An 11,797-nucleotide genomic window follows, 5' to 3' on the forward strand; every position below is an offset into this window, starting at 1 on the left:
TAAAAACAGGTGCAAATGAATCTGACCAATAAACAGAGCTCACACTGAAGTCACATTTCGTTCACGTCTGTCCAAAACTGTCCAATCAAACACGCGCACCTTCACGCCGTCCCGCCTTCTCTCCTTTCCAACCAATCACGTCTCCTGCTTTCCACTTTACTCCCGCCCTGCAGCCCCCTTAACAAGACAGACGCCGCCGCGGTCCAATCAGAACGCGCGCTCCCCCCCCTCGGACCAATCGGCGCCGAGGACGTAGACGTTGGACTTATAAATGACAAGGTGACAGCTCGCCCCGGCCCACATTCACTGACTGCCGCTGTGCGCGAGAGCAGCTAACCCGGACCCTCCGAAACCCCTCACAAACCGGTAATTTTACGCACATTTTCCTCCTTCAACCCGCTTCGTAACGCGTTTAGCAACCGCCCTGCCCGCTCTCCGTGTCCGCGTCGCTCCGTTCCCCCGCGGATGAGCGTGTAGAAGCGGGCTGTCATTGCTAAAACACGGCCGCTAGCACGCAGGTCGCTAAAGCCTGGGCATTTCGTCCGTGTGGCTTTTTTTGACAGTTTTTCCCACAATATTTCTACTCAAAACTCATCATGCGTAGGGTTAGCAGGCGTTTTAGAGTTAAAGATATGTTCAGGGATATTTTTGTAGTCAAGGTTAAACGCTGCAATCGGATTTGAGCAAGTTTGTTGTAGTAGTTGTTGTAGGATCCGGTTTTCACGTCGTAAATCGGTGCTGACGTGAAAATAAAAGTTGCACGTTGATTTAACTTGTTATGCACGACTTGTAAGCTCACAATTTGAGTCTTTTTAACGCTTAATTCTAGGACAAGTTTGCACAAATCTGTTGACAGCTGAATGAGCTAAGCGCCGCCCCGCAATGAAATGCCAAGAGTGTAGAGTCCCCGGGTCGGCCATTCAATGACTTCCAATGAAAGAATGGAGCCCATGTGCATTCACTACACACAAACACGCCAGATAACACGATTCGCTGGTCCGATCGCGCGCTGGTCCGATCCGACAACCGTGCCCGCCAGTATCCACCCGTTTCTCTAAACTCGTGCCCAGCCGCGCTACAATCTCCACCACCGCCGCTACTTCCATCCGTGCGCGTAAAATGTCTGACAGATTTGCGGGCCTCGCTGTTCTCCCTTTACCCGCAGCGCAAGGACGACACCCCGGGGGGGACACGCACCCGAACGTCGGGCTGTTCCGCGAGCGCGTCTCCTTCCGAGTTCCGAGGAGTCGCTTTTCCGAGTTGTTCCCGGGGGCGTCCTCTGTGGCACCTCGGACGCTTTTTTTTTTTGACCTTCAGCGCGGCCGTATCCGTTAGCTTAGCCGCTTAGCCTAGCCCCGGTGCCCGTCCCCCTTGCAGCTTGGACACGGAGTTGGACCCCGAGCCGGACCGGGTGACCTTTTTGTAGCGTTAAAGTCGCTGTTTACGTAAAATATTTTGGTTAAAGTTGAGTTTGCATGCGCGTCTTCGCTCGTAAAGAGGCTTCCAATGCCGGAATTGTCTGTGCAAATGTGATTTCTTTCAACAGGTTGGTTATCCTGAGACCAGGCTGCACAATTGGATTAGTCTGCTGGTTGACATTACCTCAGGCTATAGATTTAGGACGTTTTTACGATTTAAAACTAACATAGTCGTGTATTCTGGTCTGATCTTGCCACTTTTAATACTTTTTAATAATTGCGTTTTGATCAATACTTGTCCTTTCTAACTTTTTGTGAGTGAAGATTAAGAAAAAAGATTCATCTGCGACTGAAACTACACAATTTGCCAATGTCAAAGGCTGCAGTTTTCAATTTTAAATCGTAAAAACGTCCTAAATCTATAGCCGGACTAAATGTCAACCTGCAGACTGGTCTCAGGATAACCAACCTGTTGAAAGAAATCATATTTGCACAAACTAATCCGGCATTGGAAGCCTCTTTACGAGCGAAGACGTACATGCAAACTCAACTTTAACCAAAATATTTTGCTTAAACAGTGACTTTAACGCTACAAAAAGGTCACCCAGTCCGGCTATAGATTTAGGACGTTTTTACGATTTAAAATTAACGTAGTCGTGTAATTCTGGTCTGATCTTGCCACTTTTAATCCTATTAATAATTGCGTTTTGATCAATACTTGTCCTTTCTAACTATTTTGTGAGTGAAGATTAAGAAAAAAAGATTAATCTGCGACTGAAACAACACAATTTGCCAATGTCAAAGGCTGCAGTTTTCAATTTTAAATCATTGTTTCTCAAAGAGTTGTGATCCTCAGGTGGGTCACAAGAGATTTTTTGGGGTCGTCTCATCACGATCTGCGATATACAGTCCTACAGATAATTTTGGTCCAGAATTGTTGGTTTAATTGAGTGTTAAAAAGAAAAAAATGGGCTAAATTTATTGTCCAAAATGGCGACTTTTGGATCCTTTTTTTTGCTGCTTCAATTCCTGTTTTTTATTGTTTAAAACTTGAGTAATACTACTTGTTCAGAGACACGATACTGGTCAAATCCACCTTTTATTTTGTGATTTTAAATGTCTATTGACTTGATTTGCGAAGGTTTGTGACTTTTAAAATGCGGTTTTCCAGTTTTAAATGACAAATTTCCTTTACAAATGACACTGTTTTGTTTTATTCTGCTTTAAAACGTGTTCAGAAATGTTATTGTACTAGTCGTTCGTGCGTATTTTTATCGGATCTGTTTTTAAAATATGTGTTTTGAACAGAAACGCGAACAAAACGTGTAATAACTTTTCCGTTTTCTCTTCAGGTCGAGCCATGTACGCCTGCGCCAAGTTTGTCACTTCCCCCGCTGTGGTGAGTTCGTTGTAGTTTGGAGGGGGGGTTTATTTGTGGTAGAATACTCGATGAACTTGATAGTGGGTTTGGATCCTGCGGAATCTCGTGCACAAGGACGGGTCAGCCGGACTATTCGAGACTCCTGTGGCCTTTATGTCAGCTGACCTCCAGGGTTTGAGGGAGTCCCGGGCTGTTTCTCAGATGTAAACGCGGCTTTGATTTGCCTTTTCGTCGCTTCCAAAGTCGAGTCCTGCCTCTCAACACACGGATAATGGAACAGACTTCAGCTCAATAATCACAAATTGCCCCCAAATCAAACCTACAAAGCATAGTTTCCCTTTTCCCCCTCTCCAGGTCCGAACAGCCCCCACAGTGGAGAGTTTTAAGTCTCGTCTTAAGACCCACTTTTATTCTCTGGCTTTTAACACCCTGTGAGTTCTGCGTTTTATTTTATTTATTTTTTTTAATGTACTTTTTATTGCAATTCCATGATTTTTCTCATATTTAATTTTACTGGTTTTATTATTTTAAGACTAGTATGAGTAATTTAGTAGTTTATTTTATTTTTATATATTTGTGCAGCACTTTGGAAACTGTTTGTGAAATGTGGATTAGATTGGATTTTCCAGTTTTGGTAAACGGTTTTATGCCAGAAAGATTTTAACCTGACAACTTTTACTTTTTTTTTTAGATCAAACTTTTTTGTTGGTATCTCGACCAGGAGCCAAATTCCTCAGACTTTTTGCTGAAATTTAATGTGCTGTTAAACGCCCGTCTGCTTTAGGGCTGGGTATCATTAAGAAGCTGCCGATACGATACACAGTGCACTTTCAATTCGATACGATATATTTCAAATCGATTTAATGCGGTTCAATAAAAAAAACAAAGGTTAAATCATGTCTGTGATACTAAAAGTCTTTGTTAAACCACTTATTCTTGTGCAAAATTCATATGAAACACAAACATTTTAATCATCAAAACGGTGAAAATGTCAAATGTGTCACATAAACGAGTTTCCTTCCTTTAAACAAACAACAAAACTGTAGCTCTGTAATGTAATAATTTAGTAAAATGTACCCAAAAATACTCTTGGCGATATATCGATACTGTCATTCATCACTAGAGGTGTGCAAAAATATTGAAATACCGTATCGTTTAATGTGATAATGGAGTATCAATATATCACAAAGAGTATTTTTCGGTATATTTTACAAAATTATTTTGTTACAGCTACAGTTTGTTTGTTGTTCTAAAAGAAGTAAACTTGTTTAAGCGACACATTTGACATTTTCACTGTTGAATGATCAAAATGAACCAGTGCTAGGGACAAAGGAAAGTAACACAAACAAGATGCGATGTAAAGTTTATATTAACTTTACACAAGAAATGGTTTAATAAAGACTTTTAGTATCACAGCCTTCATTTAGCCCTTATTTATTTTTTTTTAATCAAATTAAATTGAAAGCTCACGGTATCGAGATGTATATATCGTATCGGCAATTTCTTGATGATACCCAGCCCTAGTCATCACATTAACCGATACGATATATTGATATTTTTATATTTTTGCACACCCCTAATCTGATTTGAATTTACAATATGCATCTCGGGAAATTTCACCCTCCTGATCTGAGAGTTCTTCACCTTTTATATTTGATTATGACTTCCAATTAAGTTTTTAAAGTGTCAAATCAGATGGCAGTCAACACTAAACTAGTCTAAAAATAAGATTAATGTGTTCCTATTAGGGATGGGCATGATTAATCGATAATTGATCATTAAGAATTTCATCGATTACGTTAATTTTAATCGACAAACCGAATGTAGGTTGCTGTGCGTAGCCTGACCAAACAGGTGTGTACATGTGTCTCTGCATCAGAAGGAGCGAGACACAAACAGTGGGTCAGTCTGTAACGAACCGAAGCACAAATGCGTATGTAACGATGATTTGTACAAGAAATTCCACACTTTCCGTTGCGTTGGGACAAGTGTGAGTCCATGTGCACAGTGTATAAAGAAAGAACATATGTTTCAGTGTCCAGTGGGAAAAAGCTTTACCAGGTGAGAGTCGCGCAATGTCAATGACGAGGCCCCGCCCCCCTCCCCCCGTACGCTGTCCTGGTTTTGACAAACGCAAATCTGGTCACACTAACCTGTATTCATCTGAGTCATGTCTTTTAATCCGACAGAAACTGACCGCATAAGCGACACAAGAGCTGTAGTTTTATTTTCGCTTAGTTTATGTAAATTAGCGATGCGGTTTTAAGTTTCGTTTCTGTGAGATTTGAACAAAACTGAATTAAACACATTATAATCTAAAACGGACTGATGTGGCTCTAGAGTCGTTACGGTTTATATGTCGTAAAGTTGAATTTATTTATGCAGGTTAGTAGTGCAGATAGTAATAATAATGATGATCATTTTAATATAAAAACGTTAATGATTAATCGATAATCAATCATTATTTCTTCCGACGATCGATTAAGAAAATTTCATCGAATGCCCATCCCTAGTTCCTATATTACTACATAAAGCTCAAGATCATTCTAAACCTGTTCTGAAAGGTCAGTCCCGCTTGTAGTTTTATTAGAACTAGTAGAACACCACATGATAAAGTGCTACATTGGCCATCGTCTAAAAAGTATTTTTATTGTGGTATTAAAATCATGAGTATTTAGTCTTTTTAGTATCATGGTTTGAAATTTTGAAGAATCAGCCAAGTATTTTGGTGTCACTTTAGAACTTTTTAACCTCAATGATGTGAAAAACACTTGTGTATGATCTTCACCTTTCCTTTCCGACGTCGCCGTTTGTCTGTGAACTTCAGCTCTTGTGCTCATGTGAAAGACAAACCGATCGCTTCTGTGACATGTGACCGTGTTTAACGTGATGTGTGTTGTGCCTTCAGCTGCGTGGAGGGTCCAGAGTCCTCGCCCGGCCAGTCTCAGTGTCCCTGTACAGACCCCAGCCCACAGAGCAGCAGGTGAGCGCACTGCACCACGGGAACGACCAAATGTCTCAACGACTCAGTTAGAGCTCGGTGTCATGCGGAAGTTCCCGATATGATACATAACTCCATACAAAAGCCTTGATATGGATAGATAGTTTAACTTTTTTTGATAAGATGTATTATAAAACTATTCGATACAGTTTTATTTAAAAAAAAAGTCTATGGCTGTGAAGTGTTTAAAGTGGTTTAACTCTTTGTTGAACCACTTCTTATGCAAAGTTTATATATTGAGAAAAGCCAATTTTCCTCGTCAAAATAGTGAAAATATCAAATGTGTTTGATAAACGAGTTTCCTCTAAACAAGCAACAAAATAATTTGGTAAAATATACCAAAATTATTATTGGCAATATTGATACAGTAGCCTCCAAAATCAATACTGTATCATCACATTAAATGATGCGTCAATATTTTGCGCACCTCGACTCACAGATGCATTATTGTCCTGGACACTGTTGGGCAAGTGACTTAAACTGTAATGTGTTATTTATGACTTGTTACAGTCATTTCAAAGTGATTCTTTAAATTACAATATTACTGCATTTAAAATGTAAAACATTACATGACCATTGCAACAATTTAAGTTACTTTCACCAAAATAACTGTAGAGACTGAACCGGGACTGAACCGGGACTGAACCGGGACTGAACCGGGACTGAACCGGGACTGAACCGGGACTGAACCGGGACTGAACCGGGACTGAACCGGGACTGAACCGGGACTGAACCGGGACTGAACCGGGACTGGTTTTCACTCGTGGTCACCCGACGGTCTACGCGGACACGTCTCCGGTGTTTCACCGCTGCTGATATTGCGGTGATTTTAGCAAATTTGTATGAAGAAAAACCCACCACTTCAATCCAGGTTAAAGTATTGTGACGTGCGTTACTGACATTTGTACTGACAAAAATAAAAAAAATGTCCCTGTGATTCCACATTACTGCGTTACAGCAAAAAAGCAACATATTACAGTAATTTGTTACTTGTATAACGTGTTTCTCCCAACACTGGTCCTGGACAATTGTGAGCAGACGCTTGACTCTGAGGCTCAACTCTGAATTTATCTTAAAAAATAACAATATTGGAGAGATGTACTGGATCAAAACTTGCACATACAGGTGCTCATCAGACCGGAGGGTTTGAATTCTTAAGTAGAAAAAAGGACGGCAGAGGCACTTTGATTTGCTGTGGATTTATTGTCACGCAACACGTTTTGACTTGGTCTTCATCAGGGCTGATTTCTAAATTTATCTTGTTGAAACTTCTCAAAGCACCGCTGTTTTTATTCATCCTCTGTGGTAAGCAAATATTGTGGGCACTTCTGCCCCGATCTGTTTGGCCCGTTCTAACAACTTATCCTAACATCATATAAGTGGTAACAGTAGCAGCTCTGGTTTGTAAAAGTGAAATCTTAACACAGTTTAAAGTGCAGAGTAACGTCACATCTCAACAGTATTTCTGTATTAAAAAGCCTGACCTGTGGTTTGTGTTTTTCTCCACACTGTCCCTCCTCAGGCCCTGGTGCCCGTGAGCCAGTCGCCCGTGTCTCTGCGCTCGTTCCAGACCAGCGCCGTGTCCAGGGACATCGACACCGCCGCCAAGTTCATCGGAGCAGGAGCCGCCACAGTGGGAGTGGCCGGCTCAGGGGCAGGGATCGGGACGGTGTTCGGCAGCCTCATCATCGGATACGCCAGGTAATAATACTAACTACTACTACTACTACTACTACTACTACTACTACTACTACTACTACTACTTGCTACTACTACTACTACTACTACTACTACTACTACTACTACTACTACTACTACTACTACTACTACTACTACTACTACTACTACTACTACTACTACTACTACTACTACTGCTACTACTACTACTACTACTACTACTACTACTACTACTACTACTACTACTACTACTACTACTACTACTACTACTACTACTACTTGTACTACTACTACTACTACTACTACTACTACTACTACTACTACTACTACTACTACTACTACTACTACTACTACTACTACTACTACTACTACTACTACTACTACTACTACTACTACTACTACTACTACTACTACTACTACTACTACTACTACTACTACTACTACTACTACTACTACTACTACTACTACTACTACTACTACTACTACTACTACTACTACTACTACTACTACTACTACTACTACTACTACTACTACTACTACTACTACTACTACTACTACTACTACTACTACTACTACTACTACTACTACTACTACCTCCTACTACTACCTACTACTACTACTACCTACTACTCCTACTACTACCTACTACTACCTACTACTACTACTACTACTACTACTACTACTACTACTACTACCTACTACCTCCTACTACTACTACCTACTACCTCCTACTACTACCTTCTACTACCTACCTACTAACACTACTGCTTCTACCTACTACTTTTGATCAACTTTTGTACCTGTATCTCTCCACGCCCTTCCAAGTAGCTCGCTAAAGGATTTCTGAATTACACATATTGTACTAAATAACTCAAATTTCATTAATTACCACTGTAAACGTGTTATTTTGAACTTGGTGCACTAATAAATGGATAATGGTTTAATGTTTTAAGGGCGTCTAACTGTACATTCAAGACTTGCCCTCTTTATATCGAATCAGTTTTTTTGCGGCCGCTAAAATAAGTAGCACTCCGGCATTTTCAATTTTATTTTCATTTTTGTAAAGGTAAAGCTCACCGGACACAAAAGGTTGCAGATCCCTGTTCTAAACAAATATGGCTTTTGGTTTTAATTCAGAGCGACTCACAAATCGGTCTGATGTGAAAATTGGCTGCTAAATTTATCAATCTGGAACTGCTCACTGAAAACAATCGTAGTTTTGTGATGATGAAATTTATTTATGGAAACATCCGAATAAACTTATTATGCAGTAATCAACAGATACATAAAGACAATTATTTTACATTGCTCATCACAATTATATAATCTCCAAAAAGAAAAAGAAAAAAATGAATTATTCTGAACAGGAGCTTCGAAATACTTTGTTTGGAATTTTACGCTAAAATTGTCTGAAGTGCATTTGTTGGTGCAGCCATGTTTTGGTTATTTCGGCGCAGACTTCCACCCCAAACCACAACGCTGCTGTTATAGGCCGAGAATCACTAATCGCAAAAGATGAAGAGGGATTCTCAAGAGTTTGGACTCTTATTTTTTTTTTGAAAAAAAAAAAACAAAAAAACTCAAGAACTCTTCTTTCTTGCAGGGCCTCTTAATGTTCTAGGTCAGGGGTGTCCAGACTTTTTTCATCAAGGGCCACCTCCCTAAACACAGACAAAGCAGAGGTTTGATCGAGGCCGTAGACTGACGCTCAATACAGTGAATAATTGAAATACATGCATGTTTAACACGTTAGAATGAGCCATCAGTCTTTATTCACGCTAAGATCCTTAAAACCACACACTAAATATTCAATATGAGCTTTATCAAGGTAGTTTCAAAAAACTTGCAGTAAAAAGTTAATTTTTAATTGCTGTTAAGTAATGTAGATAAAGTCATCTGGAAGCCTGAGGGCCAAGAAAAATGTGTCTACAGGCCGTAGTTTGGACATGCCTGTTCTAAGCTCTTTCAGTCTGTGCCATTTAATGAAACTTTAATTTATTTCTCAAGTCTGTCAACAGCAAACTCCTGTGGTTTGGAGCACAGGTCAGGATTAACTATTGACCAGACCAAAGCTGATTCGAAATGATTGGCTCTTTATTGTGTAGAAACAACTCCACTCTTCACTGTAGCTTACGGCGATCACAGGGCGCTGCGTGAGAATAATCACAATCTTAAAAGTGCATTTGATATTGACGAGACCGTTATAAATAAAACAGGCTGCCCTAAAGATGCATCTACAAATGAGCAGTTTTTCTGGAGCACTGAATTAAGTTTTGGAAAAGGTTACTCATATTTAGTTTAGACAATTGTAGAAATTCAACATGTAATATTTTACCTTTTATCTTGTACTTCTTATGTAGATATATTTAAAAATGTACATCTGCTAAATGGGGATGGGCAGATTTTTTGAGCCAATATTTGTTTTAGTTCTGTGGTCAAACAATATTGGATTTGCTTGATTGTAAAGTTTTGAAGTCAAACTAAATGTTTTTTGAAAAGTGGAAATGGTGTTTATTGGAGCTGTGCGATTGATGAAACTTTACTCTTCGTTAATTGTCAATGATTTGGTTGTGGTTTTTGAATAGATCAACAGTAAATCTCAGTAGAGGCATGTGGTTTGGAGTAGGGCTGGTATCATTAAGAAGTTGCCGATATGATACGTACACTTTTGATTCGATACAATATATTTGAAATCGATTCAGTACGGTTCAATAAAAAATAAAGGCTAAATCAGGGTGACACTTAAAGTCTTTGTTAAACCACTTCTTGTGCAAAATTCATACGAAACTCAAACATTTTAATCATCAAAACAGTGAAAATGTCAAATAAACAAGTTTCTTTCCTCTAAACAAGCAGCAAAACTGTAGCACTGTAACAAAATAATGTTGTTGTTGACAAAAGCGCGCGTTGCATGCTGGGAATTATTTTGGTCGGCGGCAAGAAACACTAATTCAACATGACGGACGGAGCGAGAAAGCACGTAAAGGGTATTGATCCCGGTTATTTATCCACTCTAACGGCAGAGGACCCAAGACCATTTGACCAGAAATTGGTCATAAACATCGACGGACGACAAATCACCCTTTTCAACCCCGACAAAAGGTGGAACAAACCAAATTTCTGGTCAGAATCGCCAACAACCTGGACAAATATTCACTTGGGCGACATCCACAATGACTTGGTGGAAACTCCTGGGCCATTCACAGCAGAAAAGATGAAAACCTCCAAGAGTCTCGATGTGTTGTTGAACTTGTTGAGTCCACGGTTTGTTAGGATCTTCTACGTTTGCTCTGCGGATGTTTGAAAGTCGTTTAATTCACCGTTAGCGGTTCTTTTCACTCGGAATACGAAAAAGACATTTTCCTTCTTCCGTGCTTCTATTTGTGCGTCCGATAATGCAGCAGGAATTTACCATTATCGGGGAGAAATACACGAGGTTACGCACTGTGTTTGACGCTACCGTGTTTCTTGCCTCTGACCAAAATAATTCCCAGCAGCAACGCTCTTTTGTCAACAATGAAACTCTCCTATATCACCAAGAATATTTTTTGGTGGCTTTACCAAATTATTTTGTTGCTTGTTTAGAGGAAGGAAACTCATTTAATTTAATAACAATGACGTCAGCTGAAACTCACCTATACAGCGACCTTCCAAATCGATACTGTATCACATTAAACAATACGATATATCGGTATTTCAATATTTTTTGCACACCCCTAGTTTGGAGTAATCTGATTATTTGTTGAAATGGTGCAAATATAAAAGTCTTAATGATAAAATAACGTTAATGTTTTTGAAAAGGCCAGATCAAATCAAACATTGCCCATGCCCTGATCTTGATAAACTGTAAAACATGATTTTAAAGTTGCATTTGAGCTTTACTCTGGTACCAAACTCCTCTTTTTTGTTTCCGTTGTGGTGCAGGAACCCGTCCCTGAAGCAGCAGCTCTTCTCTTATGCCATCCTGGGCTTCGCTCTGTCTGAGGCCATGGGGCTCTTCTGTCTGATGGTGGCGTTCTTGATCCTGTTCGCCATGTAACCCGGGCACGGTGCCGCCCCTCCTCCTCCTCCTCCTCCTCCTCCGCCGCACTGCCCCGGCTGACCCCCCCCGCCCTCCCGCGCTCCTCCTGAAGGCTCCCGGGACGGGCTCTGGGGCAGCCGCGGGCCATTCCAGTCTACAGATCCAACACACATCAGTGCCGAGCAAAGGCCTGAAAATACATTTTTATGTTCCACTACTTTTTGTGTTCTCAAGATGATGTAAGACCTCACTTCGGTTTAAAGTCTGTCCAAAAAAAATAAATGCTTGGGATAACTAAA

General features: G+C 40.2%; 1 protein-coding gene across 1 annotated transcript; it reads left to right on the forward strand.

Moving 5' to 3' along the window:
- The first annotated feature begins 237 nt into the window (after window positions 1-237).
- On the forward strand, window positions 238-11,797 carry atp5mc1 (ATP synthase membrane subunit c locus 1). Its single transcript, XM_020922569.2, has 5 exons — window positions 238-366; window positions 2,771-2,817; window positions 5,708-5,782; window positions 7,323-7,501; window positions 11,402-11,797. Exons 2-5 carry the CDS (start codon window positions 2,779-2,781, stop codon window positions 11,514-11,516), a joined length of 408 nt encoding a protein of 135 aa, XP_020778228.1. The 5' UTR covers window positions 238-366; window positions 2,771-2,778; the 3' UTR covers window positions 11,517-11,797.

This window comes from Boleophthalmus pectinirostris, unplaced genomic scaffold (assembly GCF_026225935.1).
Source record: "Boleophthalmus pectinirostris isolate CB_2022bp ecotype Guang Dong unplaced genomic scaffold, ASM2622593v1 HiC_scaffold_17, whole genome shotgun sequence".
In the NCBI taxonomy this organism is placed as follows: domain Eukaryota; kingdom Metazoa; phylum Chordata; class Actinopteri; order Gobiiformes; family Gobiidae; genus Boleophthalmus; species Boleophthalmus pectinirostris.

Excerpts from the sequence above, each read along its gene's own strand:
- atp5mc1 (XM_020922569.2), top strand. The coding sequence starts at position 2,779 with ATGTACGCCTGCGCCAAGTTTGTCACTTCCCCCGCTGTG. Across the intron at positions 2,818-5,707 it reads TTGTCACTTCCCCCGCTGTG|CTGCGTGGAGGGTCCAGAGT; the intron begins GTGAGTTCGTTG and ends TTGTGCCTTCAG. Across the intron at positions 5,783-7,322 it reads CCCAGCCCACAGAGCAGCAG|GCCCTGGTGCCCGTGAGCCA; the intron begins GTGAGCGCACTG and ends GTCCCTCCTCAG.